Genomic DNA, 26,338 nt, shown 5'->3' with positions numbered 1-26,338 from the left:
GCTCTGCGTGCTGGCACCTGGGCGTCCCGGCTGCCTTCTCCGTGGTTCATTCGGGTGTGTGAGGTGGCTGCTGCCTGCAGTCCCTTCCGTCTCCTGCAGGGGCATCATGGCCCTAAGGACACAGCAGGTTTTGTGTGACGCTGTGTGGGAAGCCTTGCCTGGGGCCCCGGGAACTCTCAGTGGTCAGTACATGTGGACTGCCTGCTGCTGTGACAGCTCACCCGGCCTCTGTGATCACCAGGAGGTGCTGTTGTCATGCCCATTTTGTAGATGAGGACGCTCGTGTATCAGAGACTGTCCCTTTCCAAGGTGACACTGGCCAGTAGTAAGTGGTCGAGCTGAAGCTGCAGCCCCAGCGCCTCACAGGCCAACCTTCAGGGTGGTGGTCTGAGAAACACAAAACAGTGCAGTGGAGGGGGTGGGAGGAGTGGTGGTGCCGAGCACTTGGCCTGCACCCTGGGGGCCCTTTCTCAGCGGTTCAGAGGCTGACAGCTTGGCTGTGGTCATAGGGTGTTCAGACCCAGGCGGTCAGGGGAACTGCTGCCTGTGGACCCCTCTGTAAAGAGCAGTGTCCGTCACTGGGGACAGCGGTCAGGTTCCTCCTATCCATCTGAGCAGCATAACCAGTAGGCCCCTCCTGTCAGCTTGTGTGGCGCTGGGTGCCACACCACAGCCTCCCTGACGGCCCCTTCCCAGCCTTCAGTCCCCACCCTCTCGGATTCCGGTTTTCCAGGCCCAGCCTTGTCTTCCGGACCAGCTGTGCACTCTGATTTTATCGAGTGTGTTCTTGATAGAGCTGCTTCATCTCTTTTGAGTGAGCGACTGAGGCCTGGCTCAGGTGGTGCACAGTAATCTCCCGGCCACGGCAGGAGCACATGTGGGGCCCCGACTGTGTCCACTGACATCCCTTGGTGACGCAGCTGACCCTCAGGAGGTGGGGCTCACAGCAGGCTGTCCCAAGCGCTGCCCTGCAGCTGTAGCGAGTAGCCCATCCCTCCCCTCTGGGCTGTGGGTGAGGTGTTGCCTGGCTCGTCTTGGTGGAAAATTTGGTCACCGTACTTTGGCAGCTGTGGGTCTCAGGTTCTTCTCCATTTGCCCCATTGTGTTTGTCTGTTAGTCTCTCGTATTTGAGCGACTTCCCAGATTTAGTTTCTTTGGGGGTTTACTTCTGTCACACCCACTGAAGAGAAGGCTCTGGTCGGGGGAATCTGTTGGGAGGGGCCGTGAAGGTTGGGCTACAGTCGGTCTCCTGTCAAAGAGTCACGGAGGGCTTCTGTCTGTGGGGCCTCCCAGGTGCTTGGGGCAGCTCTAAACTGGACAGGAGAGGAGCCTACCTTCCCAGGGCAGCCACACGAAGCACTGGTGTCCCAGGGGCCTTCACTGCTGTGAGGAGAGGACAGCAAGGCACATGAGGACAAGAGTTAGCTTAGGGAGCAGCTTTAGGGGTGGCCTCCCTGAAGCAGTGACCACAGGGCTGACACCACAGATAGCAGCCCCCTCTTCCCATGGGAAGAGCCAGAAATGGCCCGGGGAGCAGGCGGTGGCACTAAGTGTCGGTCACTAGGTAGATCAGGATGAGTATTGAGTACTGTGACTTTTATTCATGGAGCGTCCAGTTTCATGAGCAGGAGGTCTGGGCCCCTCTCTGTTCATGAACCATTGTGTCTCTGTAGCTCATGAAGTGGATCCAGCTCATGTCAGATGCACAAGGAATGGTGGGTGGGTAGATAGGTGGGTGGATTGATGGGTAAGTTGGTAGATGCATAAATGGATAGGTGGGTGGGTGGATGGTGGATAGGTAGATGGTAGATGGGTAGGTGGATGGATATTAGAAAACTTAAAAGGGAATGAAAGGCGGGCAGGGGCAGTGGAGGACCCTCGAGGCTTGAGCTTGGCTCCAGAGTGGGCGTCTCTGAGGACTCAGTGAGACCCAGAATGACGAGGCAAGTCGTGGGAGGTGGTGCTGGTGTGTGGCAGTGGCTGGAGGGAGGAGGTTGGATCTCGGGAGCACAGGTGGGAAGGACAGCTCCTGTGTTGTATGTAAGAAAGACTGAGACCCAGGGGAATGGCATGACCAAGAAAAGCCTGGTGGACGCCCAGAGCAGTGTTAGGTGGGTAGCTTAGGGGCCCTGGCTGGCAGAGGGCCGGGGACCGAGGCCCACATTGGTGGCCGGAAATAGGGGACCTGAGGGCCGCTGAATCAGGTGGTGGAGGTGTGTGGTGGGTAGTCTGGGTGGAGGGCTTTCTGGGATGGAAGCCTTGTCCTGCCTTCTGCAGGGGAAGGGCTGTCTTTGCAAAGAGCAGATGTGAAACGGGAGGTGGAGATACCTCCTGTGGAGCTCTGTTGTACTCTGGAGAGGATCACATTATATTTGTATGTAAATAATCCACAACAGCATGTTGTTTGCAAGGGGTGCAAAGCAAACCCTCTTGAGGAAAGTTGAGACACCATATTGTGTTTCCCCATCAACACTGTGTACTGCCGTTTGTGAAGGGTCCAGAAACAAATTCGCACGCAAGAGGCGAGCTCCCTGTTGGTTTTGAGCTGCTCCGTCTCACCATTCCTTACCTGTCCCTTTCGGGCTCATTTGCAAACACCCCTTTTCACGAGGATGTTAGGGTCCCGCCAGCTCAGGGTCATCCATGCCCACTCGAGCTCTGTGATAGTCGTGTGACTGCCTGAACGCTTTTCGCCTGGCTGTGGATGCATCCTCCCGCACTGTTCCTGAACCTTGCTGGGGCAGATGGCCTGTCTGCGTCCCCTCTGTCTGTCCCAGGACTCAGCTGGGTGCATAGATGCCCTTGAACAAGTGGCTGGCCCTGTGGCAGTCACAGAAACACTCCCATTTTCATTGTTGGCGGGGTTGTGTGTCGCGTGTACAGTGTGGCAGGGGGCCGAGTCTGCCCAGCACATGGTGGCTGTGTGTGTGTGTGACCACCCGCTCCGTGGGGACACCTCCAGCATCGGGACCTGGAGATGCGTGGTGTGTGTGGAGCAGCTTTCAGCCATGGTCTGAACATAGGTGTGGGTGGGTTGTGGGCTGGCTGGGTTCTCTTTGTGCTTTTGGGGCCGTGAGTGGGGCTTGGTGCCTGGCCTTGCTCTCCATGCTGAGATTCTCTGGTTTCCTCCCAGCATTCTTTTTTCTGCCGGTTGACTGAAGATAAGAAGTCGGAAAAGTTCTTCAAGGTCTTTTACGACAGGATGAAAGTGGCCCAGCAGGAAATCAAGGCGACTGTGACGGTGAACACCAGTGACCTGGGGAACAAGAAGAAAGACGACGAGGTGGACAGGGATGCCCCGTCTCGGAAGAAAGGTGAGCGCTCTTCTGCGGCTTCCAGATGCCCACGCTGCTTCTCACCCCGGCCCCAAGGAGAGGAGTACCTCCCTGGCTTGGTGGGATTCTCACTGAGGCCCTGTGCTGCAGAGCCATGGCACCTTCTTCTGGGCCAAGCTTGAGGGTCCACCCAGAGTCTGGTCCTGCGGCTCCCATTTCGTGTCAGAGGAAGCTGGCCCCTGTCAGGTGACCTCCCTGTACCATGTGAGATATTTGGGAGTTGTCACAGCTTCCTGTCTGTAGTCTCCCTGGGAGTCCAGTCAGCCAAGGCCAAGGGTGTGGCCAGGCCCAGGGGGCTGGAGTGAGAAGGCCAAAAGTGTGTTGATTGACATCTGGGAACCTGAACCCCACTGGCCCAGTTGGGGACTCGGCTTCTCTGCCATAGCACCAGTGACACCTGGAGGCTGCCATGTTGCCAGATGTGTCCTGTGCAGCACACGTGGCCTCGTTCCCCAGCCCAGGTTGTCGGCATGCAGTGCAGCTGTGCCCTGGCTGGGGTTGGGGGAAATCACCCCTGGTCTAGAGTGGAGTGACAAGAAGGAAGACGAGGGAAGAGGGTGTCTGTGTGCCCTAGGTGCCTGCTGTGAGACGCCCCTTACTGTTACCCCACTGCATAGCTGAGCCAGGTGAGGCTCACAGATGGGGATGCACTTGCTCAGGGCCCAAGGGAGCTGGTGTTGGAACCCAGCCAGTCTTCTCTGCTCACCCTCAGGCCATGATTAGCTTCTGGGGCTAGTCTGACGATTGGGTGAAATACTACACACCAAGTTCTAGGTCACGGTGCCGTGGCACCTGGGAAAGGGTTAATCAGTGGTGATACTGTAACAGCAGTTATTGTTGTGATGAGCAGGCTTTGGAGCCTCACAGGGACTTTGTCTAGGCAGAATTCACTTGTCCCATTGCGCAGGCGAGGAAGCTGAGGCCCAGAGCCTTAGCGTTGTGAGGATGACAGGACTTGTGTGCAGGCTGAGATCAGTGTTAAAACTGGGAGCCAGGAGTCCAGGCCCGACGCACAGTGTTAGTGCTGTCCAGGGACTGAGGGAGGCCCTAACTTCACGGGTCTGTAGTGAGCATGGGGTCTCGGGTTGCTGACCGTCCTGAGGACGCAGCTGCACCTGCCGTCCCACACTTGCCTTGCAGCCAAGGAGCCCTCAACCCAGATCACGGAGGAGGTGCGGGATCAGCTCTTGGAGGCGTCCGCTGCCACCAGGAAGGCCTTCTCCACGTTCAGGAGGGAGGCTGACCCAGACGACCACTATCAGCCGGGCGAGGGCGCACAGGCCACGGCCGACAAGACCAAGGACGAGCTGGAGATGAGCGCCGTCATCACCATCATGCAGCCCATCCTCCGCTTCCTGCAGCTGCTGTGTGAAAACCACAACCGAGACCTGCAGGTGAGATGGGCGGGGCAATCAGGCCTTCCCCCACCCCCTCCCACTTCCCCTCCTCTTCACCCCTCCCTCCAATCATTGTCCCACTGTCTCCACAGGGCTAGAGAGGGACCCTGAGTCTCCCCCACCTGCTCTGTGTGCAAGGGGACTTCAGAAAGTTCACAGAAAACTTAATTTAAATATAGGTTCATTTTGGTAAAAAATGTTTTGACGTCCGTGCATAGTTTTTCAGTAATACACATTGCCATGAACTTGTGTATTTGCTTAGTATGCATGGGAACGCGGGAACGTGTGCAGGAACGTGTGCACGTGTGTCTGGTGCTCTGCCACAGTTTGGCATCTGGGTTCTCGGATTAAAGTTGGATGGGTGACAGAGGGCTAAGTAAGCAAGTGCGTCAGCTAGGTGAGGTTGACAAAACCTCGGGCATGGAAAGTTCTGGTGGCAGCACTCTGCTGCGTTGCCGGTTATAGCACAACCTGGGGGAGGGCTGGGTCAGGGACACGATGCGCACACGGTGACGGACTCGACTCATGACGTCCTTGTTGCTCAGGGCTGTGTGGCTACTTCCAGTGTGTCATGCAAACGGGTGCTCAGATCTTTGACGGACTGACTGCTCCAGATACCTTGTGCTCATTTTGTTGTTGGTTCTGGGTGGCCGCAGTGGCCAAGTGTCGTCAGGCAGGTAGATGGTCTCAACCAGCGAGTGGTGTGGTGGGGCCGTGAGGCAGTCAGGCGTTGGGAGCGATACTGTCAACGTCAGTCTCGGAGGGTCCTTCCTCTTCTGCTCCTCCCCTGAGTGTTCCTCCCCAACCCTAGTGTGCGCAGGCCCGACCAGCCATCTTGCCATGGGAGCTGCAGCAAGCTAGACGTGCCTGGGAAGCCCTCTGGCTCCTGTGGCCGTTAGGAAGAGTCACACGCTCCATCTCCCACTTCGGCCTGGACCTGATGATGGCTGTTAAGTGCAGGGACTTAGGTTAAGTTGTGGGGGGAAGGGATGTTTATTTGATGATGTGTTGGCTGTTCAACTCAGTTGTCAGTTACAGGTACTTTAATTGTGCCAAGAATACAGGAGTGTGTCCTTTTTCCAAAGGTTTCAGTGAAAGCAAGTTTTCAGTGACAGGAGCTTCTTTGCACAGAGAGCTGTGCTGCTCTGGACTGCATCTGTCAGTCCTCTTCTGTGCCTTTGGATGGGAGCGTGTGGCGGACACTCTTGTGTTCTTTGCCTTTTCTTTACTTGACCCTGGAGCGGGTTATGCTGGGACACAGGAATGGATGTGGAGCTTCCCGTCGGTGCTCTTAATGCTGGCGGCTCCCGTGTTTAGTGCACTGCCGGTGGGCCTTTAGGCTGATTCCTGTCCCCCACCGTTGCACAGTGAACAGTGAGCTCCAGCACATGCTCTGTGAGTGGATGCAAGTGTTTCCTAGAAGTGGGGTGACCAGGTCCACCCCTTGTATAACAGTGAGATGAAGAATGACCATGTTCCTCAAATTATGTTTGTGAAATGCATGAAGTTTGCATACCTGAAATAGAAGGTTTTGGGGGGAAAAAAGAAAAAGAGTATTGTGGTAAATTGTTGCTTGTTTTTGAGAATTGATGCTGGAATCTGCCAAAAACCTGTTCGCTACAGTTCACTGTTTGGTGAGGCAGTGAGCCTGCTCTCCCTGCTTTGTTGAGGACGTGCCTTGCTTCTGCACCCCCCATCGGCATCCTCCGTACCTGGAAGACACATCCTTGGAAATGCACGCACAAGCACACACTCGCACACTCCTCTTGCCCCTCACCTTAGTGTGGAAACAGGTTCCCTCCAGGCCCTGGGCTGTCGCCAGCCTGTTACACCCTTTGCAGGAGAACTGTCTCCAACTCACCGTCCAGACCACACAGTCGTCTCTTTAGCATGCTCTCTACCCTTGGCAGTGTCACATGCCTCTGAACTTAACCCCTGAAGGGAGAGCAGTATGCAGGAGCGGGGGCGGGGTAAGGAGTGAGTGGAGAAACGAGAACTCCGGAAGTGTCTTGGTGTCTGGGGTCAGTCCTGAAGGAGAGGAGCTGCTTCCCCTGAAAAGCAGCTGGAGACCCCCTAGAGAGCAGGCCCGAATGCTGATGGCCACCGCCGCAGCCCAAGGCCTCGGGTTGGTGACACTGGAGGGCCGTGCTGCACCAGCTACGTGGGGACTGCCAGCACAGTGAGTGAGTGACTGCCCTCCTTCCCTCTGTCTTTCTCCCCCACCTGGGCGCTGTCCACCTGCAGAACTTCCTCCGTTGCCAGAGCAACAAGACCAACTACAATCTGGTGTGCGAGACCCTGCAGTTCCTGGACTGCATCTGCGGAAGCACTACGGGAGGTCTGGGGCTCCTCGGCCTGTACATCAACGAGAAGAACGTGGCCCTCATCAACCAGACCCTGGAGAGTCTGACCGAGTACTGCCAGGGGCCGTGCCACGAGAACCAGGTACTCACACGTGGAAGAAGGGTGGTGTTTCGGGATGTCGTTGGCAGAGACTGCTTCAGAGGCCACGTGCTCTCTGTCCGTCAGGAGTCAGTGGAACCGGGGGGGGGCCTCTGTGCAGCAGTCGAGAAGGTGCTTGGCACGCTGAGACTTCAGGGGTCAGCCTCGGTCTCTCCGCGTGGCCTGCACTGGTTTGGTTTGGTTTAATTTAGTTTCATCGTCCTCCAGTAACCGGCCTGTGGGGGGGGGTGTGTGTGTGTGTGATAAGGTGGGAGCCAAATAAGAACCTGGAGACTGATCTCTTAAATGCTAGAAAAGATTGAAGAACTGGCTGCCTGAGAGGGCTTGAACGTAGCTGAGGAGAGAAAGGAGTCTCTGCCACGAGGCTACTGGAAGTCACAGGGGAACACTGAGCTGAGGTCTGAGTACCCGGCCTCCAGGAGAGAAAGCCCAGGTAGCTTTGAGGCGGGCTCTCGAGGGGTGCCGTGGATCCTCACTCAGGCGTCTCTGTTCCTGAGCAGGCATGGCTGAGTCAAGGAGTCAGGGACTGAGTCTGGGCACTGGTGTTAGGGATTTTGACTCCAGATGTGGCTTCTTCCTGGCTGGAGCGGGCTGGGCAAGGCTTGAAGTGGTCAGTCTAGACCCAGTGGGCAGAGGCCAGGGCAGGTGGAGCTGCTGTGGCCCTTGGGGAGCTGGGACCTCCTCTGGGGGATCAGTGGTGGTGAGGACCAAGCCCCCAGTACTCCAGATCCTGCTGGCTCTCGTCTGTAGCTGCAGGCAGGGCGTCGTCTTAGCTGTGCTTTCTTGCTGTGTCCCTGATGGAGTGCGTGGTGTCAGCCTAATGCAGATGGACAGAAATGGGGCGGGCTTGGGAGAAAGGCTTTATTTGACGCGTAAGTGAATTCCCTTATTTCCTCAGGTTTGCATTTCTGCCCGACAGGCCTGCTCAGGGGAGTGGGCTGAGTGGACGGTGCTACGAGTAGGAGCCCTGCGTGGGGGGAGCGATTAACTTTGATATTGTGTGCATTAAACAGGAAACTGGCAAAAGTACCAGATATGAAAAACGAGTGCTGAGGGGAGAATGGAACACACTTTCAGAGGGGGCTGCCCAGAATCTGGTGTACACCATGACCCCGTGTTCCTTAAGAACAAAGGCCAGCAGCCCGCGCTGTGTGGATTAGACACGACCATTTGATCAGTTCCAGTGCATGGGGACTTTCCTGCTATTTACTGTTAATTCTGAAACCAGAGATCTTCATCTGTCTTATTTTTACCACTTTCTCACGGAAAATCTGCAGCTCCCCCCTGAGACATGACTGGGAGCGGCGAGCCTGGTGTTGAAATCGCCCCGCAGCCTGCTGGTCTTTGACGTGTGATTTACGACCGTGTCTCTGTCACTCTCTGTGTTTGCTCAGAACTGCATCGCCACCCATGAGTCCAATGGCATCGACATCATCACCGCCCTCATCCTCAACGACATCAACCCTCTGGGGAAGAAGAGGATGGACCTGGTGCTGGAGCTGAAGGCAAGTGGCAGGAGGGCAAGACTGCGCGCGGCAGTGTGCACTTCTGCACTTTGCCCCCAGCGCGCCACGGCCAGTGTTGTGAAACAGAGCAGCAGAGGTGGTGTCTGTCCAGCAGAATGCGTGGTCCAGTGCGAGTCTCCCTCCCAAACAAGGGCCCTGTGAGACGGTCAGGTCGCGTGGAACGCAGTCGCATTGCCCAGGCTGGGGAACAGCGGCAGACAGTGCGCAGAAGCTGGAAGCCACGGGCAGAGAAGCAGTGGGATCTCCTTTCCGTCTGAGCCACCTGAGAAAGGGGCAGTTAGTGGACTGGACCAGCGAGCCTCTAGAGGAAGCATGTTTGCACTGGATCAGGCCAGCGCTCGTTCTCCCCTCTCACTGACTGAGCAGACGTGCCAGTCTGTAGAGTGAGTGTAACGCAAGATGTCCGCTGACAGAGGATGTGCTACAGGCCCTTCTAGTTTTCTGTAATTGTGTTCAATGGTAGATGCTTGATAAGGAAGCACCAGTGGTGTTCTCACTCCCTGATGAATCCCACAGTGGTTTGTAGGTGTTAAGAGTGGTGACCCAAGGGCGTCAGCCTCCCGGGTGTGTGGGAAGCCGATTCGCCGTTCCTGGCAGTGACAGGTTACCTGTGCCCAAGAGTGCCCCTGTGTCGAGGGCTTCCATAGGCTCTCTAAGAATCCAAAGATTGTGTTCTGAGAATTGAACTCGCAGCCCAAGCTGGTATCTCAAGGACATTTCCAAATGAGACAGCCTTACTGAACATATGTCTTCTGTAACCATCCCCGCACGGGGCGTTTTGCAGTCTGGCCCCTGTCAGGCCTGTGTGTGGTGTGAAAGAGCCTAGACCTGCAGAGTCTCCTGGCAAAGCCACTCTGTATTCATTGCATTGAGAGCCTCAGAGGGAAGAAAGACCTTTAGGGGAGGTGGTGACCCAGGTCCCAAGGGCATGCCACACTCACTGGTTTTTATGTTAGTATTTAACACTGGAGGTCCAAACTAAGATGATTTGAGAGTGGTTCAAATGGAATTTTTGTTAATGTCTATTTTTCATTTATTTGAAAGGGAGAGTTAAAGAATGAGCGAGATCTTCCATCTGTTGGTTCACTCCCCAAATGGCCACAACAGCTGAGGCTGTGCCAAGCTCAAACCAGGAGCCCAGAGCTTCTTCCGGGTGCTTTCCCAGGCACATCAGCAGGGAGATGGATCAGAAGTGGAGCAGCCAGGACTCGATCAGGCACCCATATGAGATGGCAGCAGCATGAGCTGCAGCTAAAGCTGCCGCCCCGCAACGCCAGCCCCAAGATGGAACTTTGTGTTTCACTATTTTTTTTGAAAGATTTTATTTATTGCGAGGTAGAGTTTACAGAGAGAGGGAGAGACAGAGAAAAAGGTCTTCCATTCACTGGTTCATTCCCAAATGGCCGCGATGGCCAGAGCTGGACTGAGCGGGAGCTGGGCTGTACTTCCAGGTGTTCCACATGGGTGCAGTAGCCCAAGCACTTGGACCATCTTCTGCATTCCCAGGTTACAGCAGAGAGCTTGATAGGAAGAGGAACACCCAGGATGTGAACCAGTGCCCATATGGGGTACCAGCACCACAGGTAGAAGCTTAGCCCACTGAGCCACAGCGCCAGCCCAGTGTTTCTCTATTTTTGACTCCTTTTGGCAAGTTTTGGTTTAACTCGACTTGATCACAGCTTATATGCCTGACTGACATTTAGCAGAGTACCTGGTGAGCCTCTGAGGCCGGTGAGAATGGCCTGGGTGCCTGCATCCGCGTTTCAGTGCCCTTCTGCAGTAATCTCTGGGTTGTGGCAGAGGTGTCTGCCCTGTGATGGGCAGCTCCCTGACCCAACTGCTGTGACCAGGCTTACGGAGGGAGGGGAAACCCCCCCACTCCCAGCAAGGAAAAAAAATACCACCAGCTTTTGAGTGCTGCACAGAAAGACAGACATTATCGTAGCCCAGGACTCAGCGAGGCCAAGCCGAGAAGTCCAGGGTGTGGATACGTCGCCGTTTCAAATGTCGTGAGAAATGACGGCTTGGCAGGTGTCCCTGCCAGGGGACTCATGAGTTAACTGCCCCCAGCTGTGCCCTCACAGCGGCTGTAGGAGGTGAGAGTGCAGAGCCGTGGGTTATGACCAGGAGGAATTGCCTGCAGCGCGTATGTCCTCAGCCTGCAAGGCCAAGTGCCCGTGTGTGACCACACCCACCACAAGACGTTGTGGGTTGGTACAGCAGGGTCATCGTGGGGTCATCATCACAGCACTCTCCAGATCCTGGGCTCCACAACCCGACTGAGCCAACCGTGTATCAGAAATACTTGGGAAGGAAATCATTTCTGTGCTGGACCTGTGCAGACTTCTTGTCACTATTCCCTGAACAGTGCACCTCGACAACTGATTGCATAGCGTTAAGTCTTCCAGAGAGTGTATGGGAGGCTGTGGGCAGTGACTGCGGGTAACTGCTAAGCAGATACCAAGGGGTGAGGGGACCCGCAAGGTGCCTGTTCTTCCGTCTGACTTCCGCCAGGGCTCACTGTGGCTCACAGCGCGGCGTAATGTGTATGCCTCTGCAGATAATGCACACATGTGTCCTGGGTCAGAAGCGCCTGATTCTCTGGGTGCAGATAGCTTTTGATGGGCTTGGCCCATGGCTGATGTCCCCGTGTGTCCACCAGGCCAGTGCATTGATCAGGATCAGCTGTCCGTTCCACTCCTCCATGTGCTTTCCCTTTGCTTTTCCGATTAGAACAACGCTTCCAAGCTGCTCCTGGCCATCATGGAGAGTAGGCATGACAGCGAGAACGCCGAGAGGATCCTTTACAACATGCGGCCCAAGGAGCTGGTGAGTGGAGGGATCCCTGGTGGCGGCCCCACGCGGGCTCCCAGCTGCAGGTCTGCTGCCTTGAGCTGCCTGAAAGGGTCCCCATGTCAGAAGTGTGATGAGAGCGTTGAGTCAGGCCTTGCCAGGGAGAGAAGAGCAGGACAGCACAAGACCACAAGTGCAGCTCCCCTCCCTCATGGTCCCCCATCTGGGAGCCTAGCAGACCCAGGTTCACGGCCACAGCTCTGCCCCTTTTGGCCATGTTGCTTTGGGCAGGTACTGGTGCCTGTGAGCCATCGTAGAGAGCTGGTGAGCTCCCCGGTCCAGACGAGACGCGTGTGCAGCCCTTAGAGCCATGCCCAGTGTGTGTGCGACCTGCAGCAAAGGAGGCGCCTTCCATTCGTGCCCAGTCGTGGCTGGGTTTCTGCTGTTGTTGGAGAGGACTTGGCTCTGTGCCAGCAGTCTGGGCCCTGGAAGCACGTGCCTTGGAGGCTGGGGTGTGTTCTCTTGATTTGGGGAGTCATTTGTAGAGAAAGCCTGATCTCATGTGTTCTTAAGGGGTGACATTCACAGTCAGTGGCAGTGCTGCTAGCTGTGAGATCAGCCACTCAGCGACAGGGCCACCAGGCGAAGGCAGAGCCCTCGCCAGCTCCCCTTTCCCCTCGGCAATAAACCGTAAACCGTCACTGAGACTGAAGTGAGGGCAGTAAAGCGTGGTTGCCTCCTGGTGTCCTGAGTGTGCCCTTGGGGCTGGGCTAAAGTCCTTTTATGAATCACTTTAAATAACGTGAACAGCAGCCTGGACTTGGATCCCCGAGGTCAGGGCAGGTGCGCAGGCGGCGATGGGCGTCCTCACCAAGGTTATGTAACTGCCTGCATACTGGGTGGCCCAGTCAGCGGGGCTGTGGTTCTCGAGTGTGGACAGAGGAACTTTGCAGGGGCCTGTGTCTGGGTTCCAGGAGTGAGACCAAGCCCCCGCTCTCCTGCCTTGGGTGTAGGGCAGCCAGCAGCTGACAGTCTGGCCAGACCCGGCTCCCAGGGTGCCCTCTGGATCAGACACGATCTCTGGCTCACTGGAAGAGTCAAAGCTACCTGGAACAGATGTGGTTCTGAGAGCCCAAGTGGCTGAGAAGTTCTGATACCAGAATGCATGTGTGTACAGGTGTATGTGTCTGTGTGCAGGCCTCCATGTGTGTGCCCTGGCCCCGCCTCCTGTTCTGGAGGAACCTGGCAGGGAAAGGCCAGCAAGTGAGGCCCTGTCTGCACACCTGTTTCCAGGGCCATCCCTGTGTCAGCACAGGCGTGCGTGGTGTGGTCTGCAATGACAAGAAGTCACTGCAAGTCACGGCCTTGTGCAAGGCAGGAGGCCCGAATGCCTCCCAGATCATCAGAAAGGACTCATTTCTAATAGAACATAGAGGGCAAAGGTACTTTCTTCTTGGAGCAGTCAAATCTGAATGGTTCCTTTGTGAGCTGGCCATGCTGTGGGGCACTGCACCTGGTGCTAGGGCAGGGTTCGGGTGTGACAGTCTCCGCCCCTCTCTCAGGGCTGCAGTGAGTGGCAGGAGGTCAGAACAGGAGGTGAGCCACAGGCCTGGCTGCTCGGGGCAAAGCCATGTCTGTGTGGGATGAGGAGCCAGGGTCACCCCCAGCCCTGTTGCCATGACTTCAGGTGTGTCCTTGTGTCTCTCTGTGTCCTCATCCCTGAAAGGTGGGGGTTGTCTGAGGCGTGTGTTAAGGTGTGGCTAAGCCTGGGGCTTTTCACAGGAGAGCTGCCTGGTACTGCTCTCGCTCAGGCTGCTGTTGCTTGTAGTGTGGGCCTTGGGGCCCAGGGGAGAGTCTGGAAGCAGAAAATAGTTTGCCCAGCTGTTCCTTACAGCTAAGCAGTTTCTTATTGGTCTTCCCTGAGATGGCCAGAGTTGGAAGTGGGGTGAGTGGGTGGAAGCAAAGGCAGAGACAGGAAAAGGCCAGCTTCCGGCCTACTTTGGTGTCATGATTTTTTGAAGACACTTTTTCAGCCAATGCTCCCTTCTAAGGTACAAGGTATGAGCCGGCCCCAGGAAGTCTGTTGGTCCAGGCAGAGCACACGGGGTTCTGTCATGCTGTTGGGGAGGCTAGGCTGATGGGTACTTACTGCCCGTGGCAGTGTTGGGCAGGATTCTGAGACAGCAGGAAAAGAGGGAGGAGATCTGCCCCAGCTGGGGAGGCTGCCAGCCTGGGAGCTGAAGGTGCCGTCCTTTTGGGTCTCCCCGAGTCAAGAATACTGTTCTGGGCTCTTCCTGCAGGTGGAGGTGATCAAGAAGGCCTACATGCAAGGCGAAGTGGAATTTGAAGACGGAGAGAACGGCGAGGATGGGGCCGCCTCCCCAAGGAACGTGGGGCACAACATCTACATCCTGGCTCATCAGGTGTGGCCCCACCCCCACCCTGCCACCCCCCAAACACACACACACGGTGCCTTCCTGCTGTGCAGAGTGGGGTGCAGCATCTACATTGTGTCTGTGCTGGCAGCAGCCTTGCCTGAGAGCTGTCCTGGGCTCTGAGAGGGGCTCCCGGGAGCTCCTGGCAGCAGGACCCAGCGTGCTGAGTCCCAGGACTTCTCCACCCCCCGCCGAGACGGGGCCACAGCCTTGGAAATGCCCGTGCTCATTAAAGGCACCCGCTGTGGAGCAGTGACCTCCGACCCTTCATGCGTTTGGAGACACTTGCAGGGAGCCCGGGCTCCTCATGAATGTGGGTGAAACGTAGGGACTTGTCCTTATGCCGCCCTGTCATTTGCCGTACGCCAGATGGTGAGGCTCTCTGTCGTGCCATGGCACTCCTGTGCTCTGTTTCATCACTCTCTTCCGCGGTGCTGGCGTTTTGAAGGTACTTCTTCTCTTTGCAGGCCAGTGTGCCTTGAGCTATTTGGGCAGGTGGGCAGGTGTAACCTGCTAGGGGCTTGGGTTCCTGTCCGTTTGCCTTTTTGAACCTGGGGAGAGGAGTGAGGTCTGTGATGACGATCGTGTTGGTGGGCCCCTGCTGCGCATGCTGGCTGAAGGACCTATGCCCTCTCCCTGGCAGCAGCCCTCAGAACGGGTGTCTGCGCATTCCAGCAGAGGTTCTGTAGGGCTGTACAGGAAGCCCCATCTCCCGCCTGTGTGACTGAGGAAATTGAAGGGAGGCAGGACCTCAGTGGGCCTGAGCTTCCCCCTCCCCACCCAGACTCCCCAAATAGCCCATGTGCACAGTACCCTCCAGCGGCAGGTTGCAGGCCTCCTGGGCCTGTGGAGTTAGACAGGAGTGTGTACTCTGCTGGGAGAGGCCTTGACCGCTGTGATCCTGCCCTTGTGTTGCAGTTGGCGCGACACAACAAGGAACTGCAGAGCATGCTGAAGCCTGGCGGCCAGGTGGACGGCGATGAGGCGCTGGAGTTTTACGCCAAGCACACGGCACAGATAGAGGTGAAGGCAGAGCCGGCTCTGGGTGCGGGGCTGCGTTGAGGCCTTTGGGGTGTCCAGTGCCGGGGCTGGTACATTTGCATTTGTTTGTATGATCACCCCATGCCCCATGTGAAGTGCTGGCGGGTAGGGAGGGGCAAGGCCAGAGTGAGTGGGCGGTATGGTGGGAGGGGCAGGCAGGGGCCCTGGCTGTGGGAGCAGCACAGTGTGCAGAAAGGAGCTGCTCAGACCTGGGGAGTAACGGGAATGCCCGGGGGCGGGGGGGCGCTGGAGCAAGGCCCGGGGCAGGGGTCCCTGAAGAAGAAGGAGAGCTGTGGGACAGCAGAGAGGAGATGAGTAGCCCAGAGCCCGAGTGAGCTGCCTCCCCTCCCCCTGCCCTGCCCCTCCGGAGGTCTAGAATTCAAGGAGCAGCAGGGAGCTCCTGGGAGCGCTGTGATCACACCCGTATTTTAAACAGAACGAGGACACACGGACTGAATGAACGCAGCTGCAGCGGGGCTCAGGAAGGCTGGATCCTTGTCCCGTTGTCAGTGCGGAGCTGGCTTGCTGGTTCTGTCCGTCTGGCCCCAGAACGTGGGCACATTTTGCATCACCTGCATCGGCACTTGGCAAGTCTCAAAGGTCCTGTCCGGGCTGCAGGCTGTAAGGGCGATGTGCCGTAGTTTGGTAATGAGGACATGCACAAATTTAATCTTGGCCCTTCAGACTCAGAAGGACTGACACACTCCCCTGGACAGTGTAAAATGTTCAGTATGGAGCTCTTTCGGAAGTCTGCTCTCAGCCCGTGTCTCAGGTCCCTGGACAGAGTACCTCACTTCAGCGGCTGTCAGCCCTGACAGTGCGTGTGAGCAAATGGTGTGTTGTCAGCCGTGCCAGGGTGTGGGAGAAGCTGTACTGGTACGTGTGAGGAGACGGTCCCGTGGCTTATTGTTGCCTGGAAGCCGGGCCCAGGGGCTGGCTGTGTGCCCAGGAGGCCGTAAAGAGCGGTGTGAGGCGCCTGGGGCAGTATGTCTGGGAGACATGGAGGATTGGTGGTCGTTGGCTGAACCGCTGGGCTCACAGGAGAAGGCTGCAGCTCGGCCAGGTGGAGGCAGGGGTGAGGAACCTCTCTTGTGCCAGGGCCCATTCGGATATTTGTAACTGCTCCGGAGTGACTGTATTTTGAGTCCCTCCTGCTTGCCTTGGCAGGACCGGACCGCATGACTTCATGGGCCCTCCAAGGAGGCTAGAACCCGCTGGAGCGTGCGGGCCTCGTGTCCACCTGCCTCTTGTGCGTCCTCGTCACGTCCCCTCAGCTGAGACTGAGTTACGGAGCAGGAGCGGTCTGATAACTCTGGCCAGGCTTGGGAGCCCCTCAGCTAAAGTCCACGCCCCTCAGGCCTTCTGGAGCCCGGGCTGTGGGAGCCTGTGGCACCTCTGGGACAGCCTCCCGCAGTGGGACCTGTCACAGCTCTGGGTACATCAGGGAGCAGGGTGTCAGGAGGGCAAGCACCAGCTCATCTGCCGTCCTGGGCCTCAGCTGCTTTCCTGACTGTGGGGAGGGAGGTCAGTGAGAGACCCTCCACGGTGCTGTGGCTGCAGCCCTCCTGAGATCCCTGAAACCAGCACAGGCTGCCCGAGTTAGAGCAGGTGGACCAGCCGGGTGCAGAGAACACCCATCTGCTGTCCCCCAGGCCCAGCCCAGCGGGTTGAAGAGCAGCAGGTGGGACCCAGAAGGGGCAGGCAGTCGTAGGTGGAGATTGCTGAGGCTGTGGTCAGAGGCGGGGGGTGGCAAGGGGTTGTTACCAGGATTCTTCTCTTCACAGAGGACCTCGGGTGAGGCTTGGCACACCCCTGCAAGGTACATCCCAGCCGTTAGCCGCATGTGGCTGTTCAGTTAAAGTTAAATAAGTATTCCTTTGCTTGGATGAAGTAGCCTCCTGCACTGGTGCTCAGTGGCTGTCCCCTGGGCAGGGCAGAGCAGAGCCATCCTGTCGTGGCAGGAAGTTCTGTTGGACCACGCCAGCTTGTCTAAGTATGGGCACAGGCTCTGTGTGCGTAGTTCCAAGGGTAGCGCTTAGCCTGGCGGTTAGACACCCACTTGCTGCATCAGAGTACCTGGGTTTGAGTCCCAGCTGTGACTCCTGACCCCAACCCCCTCCAGTGCGTATCCTGAGGCAGTGGGTGATGGTTCTTTCACTCGATCACTGCCACCCATGTGATAGACCTGTATTTCTGGCTTCTGGCCCCATCCCAGCCCCTGCAAGCATTTGGGGAGTTAAACAAGGAATGGGACTGTTCTGCATCTGTCTTTGTCTCTCAAATGAAAAATAATTTTTTAAAAAAATTTTAGGCAGTTGAAAAAATTAAGAAACACGTGGACCAGCACCATGCTTTGAATAAATGTAGGTGGCACAGAGCCTGCTGAGGTTAAAAATCTGAGGAGCTATTTTTCTAGCCGATCTCACACACCTCGCGCATGCTTGCAGCCAGTAACCCCAGTGACAGGTGTGTTCGTCCCGTCCTTCCCCCTCAGATCGTGCGGCTGGACCGAACCATGGAGCAGATCGTGTTCCCCGTGCCCAGCATCTGCGAGTTCCTGACCAAGGAGTCCAAGCTGCGCATCTACTACACCACCGAGAGAGACGAGCAGGGCAGCAAGATCAACGACTTCTTCCTGCGCTCCGAGGACCTCTTCAACGAGATGAACTGGCAGAAGAAGCTGAGAGGTGGGCGGGCCCGGGAGCAGGAGCGCGCTGCCGGGGATCCTGCTCGCGCCTGCCTCTGACCACCAGGAAGTCCAGAGGCTCAGGTGGCCCAGCAGGGGGCTGCAGCCTGGGCGTGGGGCTCCCCGGGCTCAGCGTGGATGGGCAGCTGCCTGCAAGCTGCCGGTGCCTCTCTTGAGGTCTTGGTGTAGAAAATAACAATGGGGAGGGGACCCGACAGGCCTGCGCATGAGCCGAGGTCAGGAGCTCAGAGGCGCTGGCTCACCCTCCCTCGGGAGCTTGGATTGGAGCCCCTGGGTAGTTTGACAGGTGACAGGCTTGCGGGCCAAGTGAGATGCTCACGGCTCACTGGGGACATCTGGGCTGGGATCCTCGTTTTGAGCATGTGTGGAGCTGCCTCGCTCTGGTTTCTGTTGGGGTTTCGAGGTGACCCTTCACCCCCACAGGGCGCTGGGCACCACCCCCACGAAAGGACCCAACTCTGTTTCCATCTGCCCACCAGGGGCCCTGGCTTGCAGCTCACGTGTGAGCCCTGGACTGTGGATGGCTGGGGCTCATCTGTCTTCTCTCCAGTCCCTGCTGGTCTGGGTCAGCCTGGACCAGCCTCCCCATCTGTGTTTCTGCTCTACTTCCCCCACCTCTCTGCACCTCCAGATGCACCAGTGGCAGAGAAGTTGTGCACACCCCTGTGCACTGACTCCGTTCTCACTCTTCTCTGAGGGGTGCCTTTAAAATACTCTGACACATCCGGTGGGACCAAAGCCATCCTCCCCAGCTCTGTGTCTGGTGACTGCCCGAGGGCCAGGGCACCTTCAGCAGGTGCAGGCTCTTGCCTTGCACTCAGGCACTGTATGCCCAGCAGTCAGTGTGTCCCTGGGCCTCCCATGGATCTGGAGGAGGGTCCTCCAGCTCAGCCATCGTCTTGAGCACTGGGACTCTGGCCCAGTGCTCTGCTTGGGCAGTAAGAGAAGACACGCCGGCTCCCTTCATAATCCCGTGTCCTGGTGTCCAGTTGCACAGGGGGGAACTTAGTGGTAGCTTCGGTCCTTCCCTAGAGTGCTCTGTCCCTGCAGCAGTGGGGGGTAACCCTGAATCCAGGTGTCCCATGCTCCGTGACAAGCAACTGATTTTTGTCCTGACTGGCATCTGACATTGATGAGCTTAGCTTGTTCTCTCAGAATGGTGTTCTAAGGTACATTAGTAGCGTGTGGTTTTTATAGCTTCTCCAAAAGGCTCATGAATCAACACAGCGGTTCCGCCTCTGCCAGGAGGAGACGGATCCTCACAGCTCTTCCTGGGAGGTGGGCACCTCGGCCCCAGGGCGAGCTCTGCGTCCGCGCCCGGTGACTACGCTGCTCCCAGATCCTGCCTGTCAGGCGGGCACTTGGATGAGCCGGCGGGCGGGCGGGCGGTTCCGGGAGGGCCGTCTCCTTACTCCAAGCCTCACGTTGCCTTGCCGCTGACTCCTTCCCTGCCTGTGGCCTTGGCTTTCTCAGCAGGTTTGTGTTTCAGCGAAGCCTAAGCACAACCATAATTGTCAACCAGGGGGTTTTAATTGGCTTCAGAGCTGTCTGCTGGAAGAAGGGAAATTGAAAATAACAGAATTAAGTATGATTTGCATATTTAGGAAAGGGAGAAATGTACTCGTTAGAAGTGCGATTGAAGTGAAATGCATTTTTCTCCAGTAAGTAGCTTACTTCTCTGCTAATAAGTCTGCTGGAAAGATTCTCTGGCTTCTTCGTATGGCTGCTTTCCCCTTTCCCCCAGTTTATCAGAGTGGTGGTCACCTTTAAACCCGTAGTTAGGACTCAGGCACAGAGTGGGGTCTCTGGCAGGTGCTTTCTTGTGCAAATTTTAGAGCACCCAGTTCCTCTGCTTCCACATGCCCCCTTCCCTGCTCTGCCTGCACAGCATGCACACACACGCACAGGCACGCACACACACCTGTGTTGTACACCTGCTCTCTGATACCCTGCAGCCCCTGTGAAGTGAGCACTTGGGACTAGGAAAATGGAAGGCAGTGAAAGACGACAACCAGGCCGAGATGCCTGCGAAGAGCCCCCTCTGATGCCTCCCTGCCCCAGGGTTTTCTGTCATGGTTTTCACACTGATAGGAATAGAACTGGGAAATTCTGTTTCTGTAGATGTGTGTGCTGAGCCGCTGAAGTCACTGGCAAGCCCCAGTTCCTTTAAGGTAAAGGAGAGCTATGCAGGAGTTCACCAAGAGCTGCCTGGCACTGCTGCCTGTCCAGGCTGGTGATACTCCCGTCTCTGGGCTACAGTGTTCCGGGTATGTTGTCCCAGCCAGCTCTCAGCCCTTGGCAAGTAGGAAACACACAACCGGATACGGTGGGGAGTTGAGCAGTGCGTGGGCAGTGGCTCCCTTCCAAAGGAACTTCCATCCAAGGAGGGCAGACGGCACAGCCCAGCAGTGATCGCCAGGGCCGTGATGCAGCAGTGGCTACATTCATGAGTGGGGGAGGGGAGGCTCAGAGGAAAAGCAGGATGCATCGCCCAGAAGGACCACTAGGACTTCAAAGACACAGCCTGATAGGTCGGGCAGGGCAGGCAAAGCCCTTTCCCATTGCATCTGCACCAAGTCACCACAAGCCTGCAACTGATGACAAAGGAAACCGGTCAGCTTCCTGCTCTGGAGGTCGGAAGTCTGAGCAGGTTCTTGTCCACTGCAGTCAAGGTGCACGTGGGGCTGCGTCTTGAAGGCGCCAGCCTTTCCCAGGCTCTTCAGACCTGGGCATCCCTTGGCTCCTGGCCCTTCCTCTGTCCTCAGCCCCAGGCGTGCCCAGGGAAGACTTTGTCCTGCTTACCCCTAGCTCCCGTCATTCCATCAGCACCCTCCCCTAATAATTCCAGGAGAGTCTCTCCATCTCCATGTGCTTGGTTCATCCCACACACACGTGAAGCAGCACATTCATGGGTTCTGGGGCTGGGAAGTGGACGTCTTGTCCAGGGTGGTAGTGGGAAGCAGGGAGGGACTTATTTCTGCCTATCAGAGGCTGTGTTAGTGGCTTTCTGTCACTTAGTAACAAGTAACCTGGTGGGTTAAAATAAGCAGTACTTTCTCACAGTTTCTAGAGGTCAGGAATTGGGCGATAGGTTGGCCAGGTGGCTGTGGGTCAGGATCTTTGTTGGCACACGGTCTTGGAGCATGCCTCGCTTGGTGCTCACACAGGGCAGCTGTCAGGGGCCTCTGTCCCTCTGCTGTGGGCATCTGTGTGGTCCTCTCAGGTGACTTTGTAGCGTGGCATGGACTGATTCAAGGGAGAGGGCAAGGCGGAAGCCACGGTCCTTCTGTGACCTGGCCTGGAAGCAGGCCCCCACATCTGCTGTGGTGTTTGCCGGAGGCGAGTGATCAAGTCCAGCCCACACTGGAGAGGAAAAGGAGTGAGCCGTTCTCTGGCAGGAGGAGTAGCAGAGACTTGGTGGGCAGATTTGTAAGTCCCCAGAGGGAGCATGTGCAGCCTGGAGACTGCGGGTGTGTGCGGGCAGCAGCAGAGTGTGTGGCCAGGGTGTGGGAGCACAGGGCAAAGATAGGTGGCTACCTCACCCCCCGGGCTGCGGGAGATGAGCGGCTCGACTCCTCTTGCACCCGACCCGGGTGGAGGTGGGTGCCGGCTTCCCCGTGCCCTTGCTGTGCAAGCAGACGGTGGCCTCGTGTAAAGGGTTGCTCTGAGTCCTTGCCCCTGTTGGAGTGCTTCATGCCGCTGTTTGGAGGATGCTCTGGTACTTGGTATTGAGAGGCCCCTCTGTCAAGGATGCTGGCTTCCGCAGAGCACCCCGCGCTTTTCCAACTCCTGCTGCTGTTTGTGTTTCCCTGCCTCTTCTTGTGAGCCTTTGTGTACATACCAGTGTGCGCCTGCCCGGCGGTGTCCATGAACCAGTGTGCCTGTACCCTGCTGTGTGCGTGCCAGTTCTGTCCGTGCCCAGCTGTGTCCATACCTGGCTGTAGCTGTACCCAGCTGTGTCCATGAACCAGTGTGCCTGTACCCTGCTGTGTGCATGCCAGTTCTGTCCGTGCCCAGCTGTGTCTATACCTGGCTGTAGCTGTACCCAGCTGTGTCCATGATCAAGTGTGCCTGTGCCCTGCTGTGTCCGTGCCCTGCTGTGTCCGTGCCCAGCTGTGTCCTTACCTGGCTATGTCCATGCACTGTTGTGGAGAGGGTGCTTCAGGTTTTTTGGCTTCAGCAGTGGTCACCTGTCCAGCAGTTGTGTCTCCTGTCTGCTCTGGAGTTTCCTACCCAGATCAGATGTGGCCTACATCCCAGAAGAGATGGCAGCACTTGTGTCCGGAGATGATTTGCCACCTTCTGTTTGCCTCGGCAGTCACTTCCCCAGGTGCACTGTTCTGTTGAGTCTCCTGTAGAGCTGTGACGTGAGTCACTTGGCCTTATCTCTGCCACCGACCCCAGCAGGTCACTCACTGCAGAACTCAGGTCATCGCGGCCACTGCCCTTGGCTGGGCCTCACTCTGCCTCATCATAGGAGGGATTGTCAACTAGAGGACTGCTCAGAGCTCTGACACTGTACTCTCTGGGAGCATTGCCTGTCACCCAGCGCAGACATGATGCAAGGAATCATTCAGTTACCCAGGGTTCTGCTTATAGTACTGTATCTTGGTGTTGGATGGAAGCTTCTGGAAGCTTGGCTGCTGCTCCAGGCATTGCTGTGGATCTGATTCGGCCATGGCTGCAGTCCTGAAGTTTAATAGTGACTCACAGGAAGAAGAGAGGCACAATAGAGCCACGGCCTCGCATGCTCAGGCTTCTCTCTGGAGGGAGGTGTCATGGCGTGAGGCTGTCTCGTGGTGACGGCCACTTGCGTGGTCGTGGAAGTTACCCTGTCCCTCCCACCCGTGAGCGTCAGCCTGAGCATCAGGCGCCCTGTGTCCACAAGTGCAGCAGCTCACCCTCCTGGGTTCCCGTCCCCAAGCCCTTTAGGGAGCAGCGGTGACCAGACGCAGGCAGAGGCGTCGCAGTCTCGCTTTGCGAGCTCATGCAACGGCCTGGGCAGGAGGCAGCATCCGTCCTGGGGCACGGCACAGCAAGGCCAGCTCCAAGTGCTGGGTCCCCCACTGCCCACACTTCTAAAATCCTGGCTGAATTCTTGGGCCCCCGGGCGTCTCCTCTGGCCCTAGAGAGAGCCTCGGGGGAAACTGAGGCCTCTGAGCTGAAGTCCAGACGAGTCCCCGGCTCCAGGGCTGGCAGTGCTGACTGGGGCCCGCGGGCTTCCCCCTTCTCTGCTTCCTTGACCCTGTGCCCTGCTGCGTGCCCAGACAGAAGTGTGCCGGTGTTTTCTCTGCGGTGGTGGGCGTGGGGGCGGGTCAGGCTGTGCCGCGGCCTCACCCTGCTGTCCCCACAGCCCAGCCCGTGCTGTACTGGTGTGCACGCAACATGTCCTTCTGGAGCAGCATCTCCTTCAACCTGGCCGTGCTCATGAACCTGCTGGTGGCCTTCTTCTACCCGTTCAGAGGCGTGCGAGGAGGTGAGGAGTGCGAGGAGGTACCGCTTCCTTCGTTCCGGGGGGGGGGGGGGGGGGCGGCTCGGAGCCGCGGGGAGGCGGTCGCGTGCACGGGACGTTCAGAGGTTTCGTCTCCAGTGCTGCTGAAAGTGAGAGGACTGTTCATCGGGTGGAGCTGGGCGTGTCTCTCTCCTGTGTTCTTTATAGGCCTTCACTGTTTCCCTGCTGGACGGTGGTCTTTATCTTTTATTGGTTGAACTCTTTATTTAGCAGTCATTAAGCCTTTCCCTATCATGTAAATTATGTTGAAAAAAGACGCTGGAACCCAGCACATAGTAAGCACTCAATAAATGTTAGCATTAAGAAGCATAGGTTTTGGCCGGCTCCGCGGCTCACTAGGCTAATCCTCCACCTGCGGTGCCAGCACCCTGGGTTCTAGTCCTAGTTGGGGCGCCGGATTCTGTCCCGGTTGCCCCTCTTCCAGTCCAGCTCTGCTGTGGCCTGGGAGTGCAGTGGAGGATGGCCCAAGTGCTTGGGCCCTGCACCCACATGGGAGACCAGGAGGAAACACCTGGCTCCTGGCTTCCGATCAGCGCAGCATGCCGGCCGCAATGTGCCGGCCGTAGCGGCCACTTTGGGGGTGAACCAACGGAAAAGGAAGACCTCTCTCTCTGCCTCTCTCTCACACAGTCCACTTTGCCTATTAAAAAAAAAAAAAAAAAGCATAGGTTTTGTATCCACATGGGCTGTGCACGTGGCCTGTGAGGAATCATCTGTTAGCACCGTGGTTTTCTCCACTGGGAGGTGACGTCCCGGAGAGGTTGAGAAGCCCAGCCAGGGTCACACACTTCTGAAGCATGAGGATTTTTATATTCCTCCAGCACAGTTGAGAACTCAGTTTCAGCCTAGAATTGCAGGAAGTGTCTGGAGCACGTGCACATTTCTGTTTCCTCCAGGGCTTGGAGGGCAGGCGGGAGTGAGACGGCACACTGTGCATCCTGGTTTGGTGAGCCTGTCCCTGGCCACTGCCGTCACGCACAGGCCGGCGTGGGAGGTCCCCGGCCTGTGTGGGCTCCCTCGCCCACTACCTCTTCCTGCTGTCCATCGGAGCCTTACGCTGTGCTAGTAAAGGCGGGTGGGCGGCAGGGGCTCAGTCTCGTCGGTGGCAGACTGGAGCTGTCACTTTTCTGGGGCTCTGGTGCCAGACGTTGAAAAAGCTCCTGCCAACGTGCATGACCTCTTTTCTGGGAGGTAGACTTTTTTTAAGATTTATTTTATTTATTTGAAAGGCAGAGTTACAGAGAGAGAAGGAGAGACAGAGAGGTAAGGGCCCAGCTACATGGGTCATCTGCTGCCTTCCCAGGCACGTTAGCAGGGAGCTGATCAGAAGTGGAGCAGCCGGGACTTGAACCGGCACCCACTGGGATGTCAGCATCACATGGGTCGACTTTTCAGCTGAATGTGAAGTTTTCCTCGGGACCTTGGGCAGAGCCCCTGTGTGTGTGTGTGTGTGTGTGTGTGTGTGATGGGAGAGCCCAGAAATAAGACATAGAACCAGCGCCCGAGCCTGAGCAGGCACCTGTGGCCATAGCCACGCGTTGCAGGGCCAGCTCGGACATGGTGGCATGTGGGATCGCCCAGCTAAGACTTGCTCATTTAAGGAGCTGGATTTCTGTCTGGCCTGAAGTTACGGCGCAGATACCGTTTGAGTGATGTTTTCCTTCCCAAAGCACGACCTCAACCCAAGCCCAGAAGGGAATTTTCTCACAGACACCTGGTCAGGGGTCACAGCCCTGTGTATGAGGACGGTGAACCAGAAGGCAAGGTCTCCCCCGAGGGACATCAGCCTGACCCAGGCTGCCGGTCAGCACTGGTGTAAGCCGTGTGGAGCCCCTGATGAACTCAGGCGGCTGGGACAGTGGCCGGCTCTACCTTCATCATGGAGACTGTCAGGCTCTTCACGGCTGCTGATTGGACCACTGGCCTCTGATGGCTCTTACTCCCATTTCTTTAAACATATTTCAGATAGGTGCATATTCCTCCCCTTGACCATCTCCTTTAGGGGTCACATGTGGCAGTGTCCAGGAACAAGCTTCAGGCAGGGAGACCTCTTAAGAAGTGCAGGGGTTTGGTGCTCAGGCCCAGTGCTGCCCCTCCTTGGCCCTGTGACCTTGGGCAGGTCATCCCAGTGTTCGTGCCTGTGTGTGAAGCGATGCTGAAATCGAGCCAATGGCTATGAGACCTCGGTCTGGCTTCAGAGATGCCTGCAGGGCCTGGGGGTCAGTAGTAGCGGTCCTTGCCGGGATCCCTGAAGTGTCCTGTTTCTTGCCCTTGGAAGTGTGACTCCCACTGCATGGGATGCCTGTCTACAGGCCTTCCACCACCACTCCCCCCTTTTTTTTCCTTAGGATTTTATTATGTCTATGAAAGAGAGAAATCTTGCATCTAGGTCAGTCCCCAAGTAGCAGCAATGGCTGTGGGCCCGGTGGAAGCCAAGAGCCAGGCACTCCATTTGGGTCTCTCCCGTGGGTGCCAGGGGTCATCTCCTGCTGCTCTCCCAGGTACCGGCTCACAGGCCACAGCTTAACCTGCTGTGCCACAGTGCTGGCGCCATCCCTTCCCCTCTGAAAGGGTGAGTTCTGAATGTGCCAGTAGCTCTGACTTCTCCCTAGAAGCCAAAGCTTCTGGTTTTGGAACCATGGTCCTTAGCACCTTGCGCTGGTGGACTATGTGAGAAGTGTGGTGAGATCGGAGGGGAGGCAGGTAGAGTCCCTTTCGTTGCCAAGTGGCCAAAACAGCCCAGACACGGCAGTTTCTCCTCGGGGACTTTGGTTCTTTGTAAGAAGTGCTGAGGGCCTTCCCTGGAACCAGCGCTGGCCACCTTCGGGAGAGGGTGTGAGATCTAGCTTGTTGACAGGAGGTTTTTCTTGGGGATCAGTATTTGTCAGCATTTGTTGCAGCCTGAAGATGGGACTTACAAAATGTTCCTCTTGAATGTGTGTAATGACCTTGTTACGTGTGCCAGTGTGATTTTGTGGCTTACAGAGTTTGTGGCTGCCCAGAACACGGTGGCCTTAAAAGCTCCTTTCCAAGGGCCCATTCTCCCCTCCCCCTTATGTTTATTTCAGAGTGAGGAGTCCCAGTCTTTGAAAAGCATGACAGTTGGGCACCTACGCATTGCTTGCTGTG

General features: G+C 56.9%; 1 protein-coding gene across 12 annotated transcripts in view; it reads left to right on the top strand.

Moving 5' to 3' along the window:
* Nucleotides 1-26,338, top strand: part of ITPR1 (inositol 1,4,5-trisphosphate receptor type 1) — a 297,727-nt gene that overhangs the window by 236,517 nt on the left and 34,872 nt on the right. For all 12 annotated transcript variants that reach the window (XM_070050022.2, XM_070050021.2, XM_070050014.2 and 9 more), the window contains 9 exons: nucleotides 3,134-3,314; nucleotides 4,476-4,729; nucleotides 6,977-7,177; nucleotides 8,590-8,700; nucleotides 11,455-11,550; nucleotides 13,815-13,937; nucleotides 14,868-14,972; nucleotides 17,485-17,677; nucleotides 23,051-23,173. In XM_070050022.2, coding sequence (XP_069906123.1) covers nucleotides 3,134-3,314; nucleotides 4,476-4,729; nucleotides 6,977-7,177; nucleotides 8,590-8,700; nucleotides 11,455-11,550; nucleotides 13,815-13,937; nucleotides 14,868-14,972; nucleotides 17,485-17,677; nucleotides 23,051-23,173 — 1,387 coding nt within the window. The remainder of the gene's footprint in view (nucleotides 1-3,133; nucleotides 3,315-4,475; nucleotides 4,730-6,976; nucleotides 7,178-8,589; nucleotides 8,701-11,454; nucleotides 11,551-13,814; nucleotides 13,938-14,867; nucleotides 14,973-17,484; nucleotides 17,678-23,050; nucleotides 23,174-26,338) is intronic.

This window comes from Oryctolagus cuniculus, chromosome 10, assembly GCF_051225735.1.
Source record: "Oryctolagus cuniculus isolate XC-2025 breed Fujian yellow rabbit chromosome 10, ASM5122573v1, whole genome shotgun sequence".
Taxonomy (NCBI): domain Eukaryota; kingdom Metazoa; phylum Chordata; class Mammalia; order Lagomorpha; family Leporidae; genus Oryctolagus; species Oryctolagus cuniculus.
Note: the sequence above shows the minus strand (reverse complement) of the source record. Positions and strands in the feature narration are given on the sequence as shown.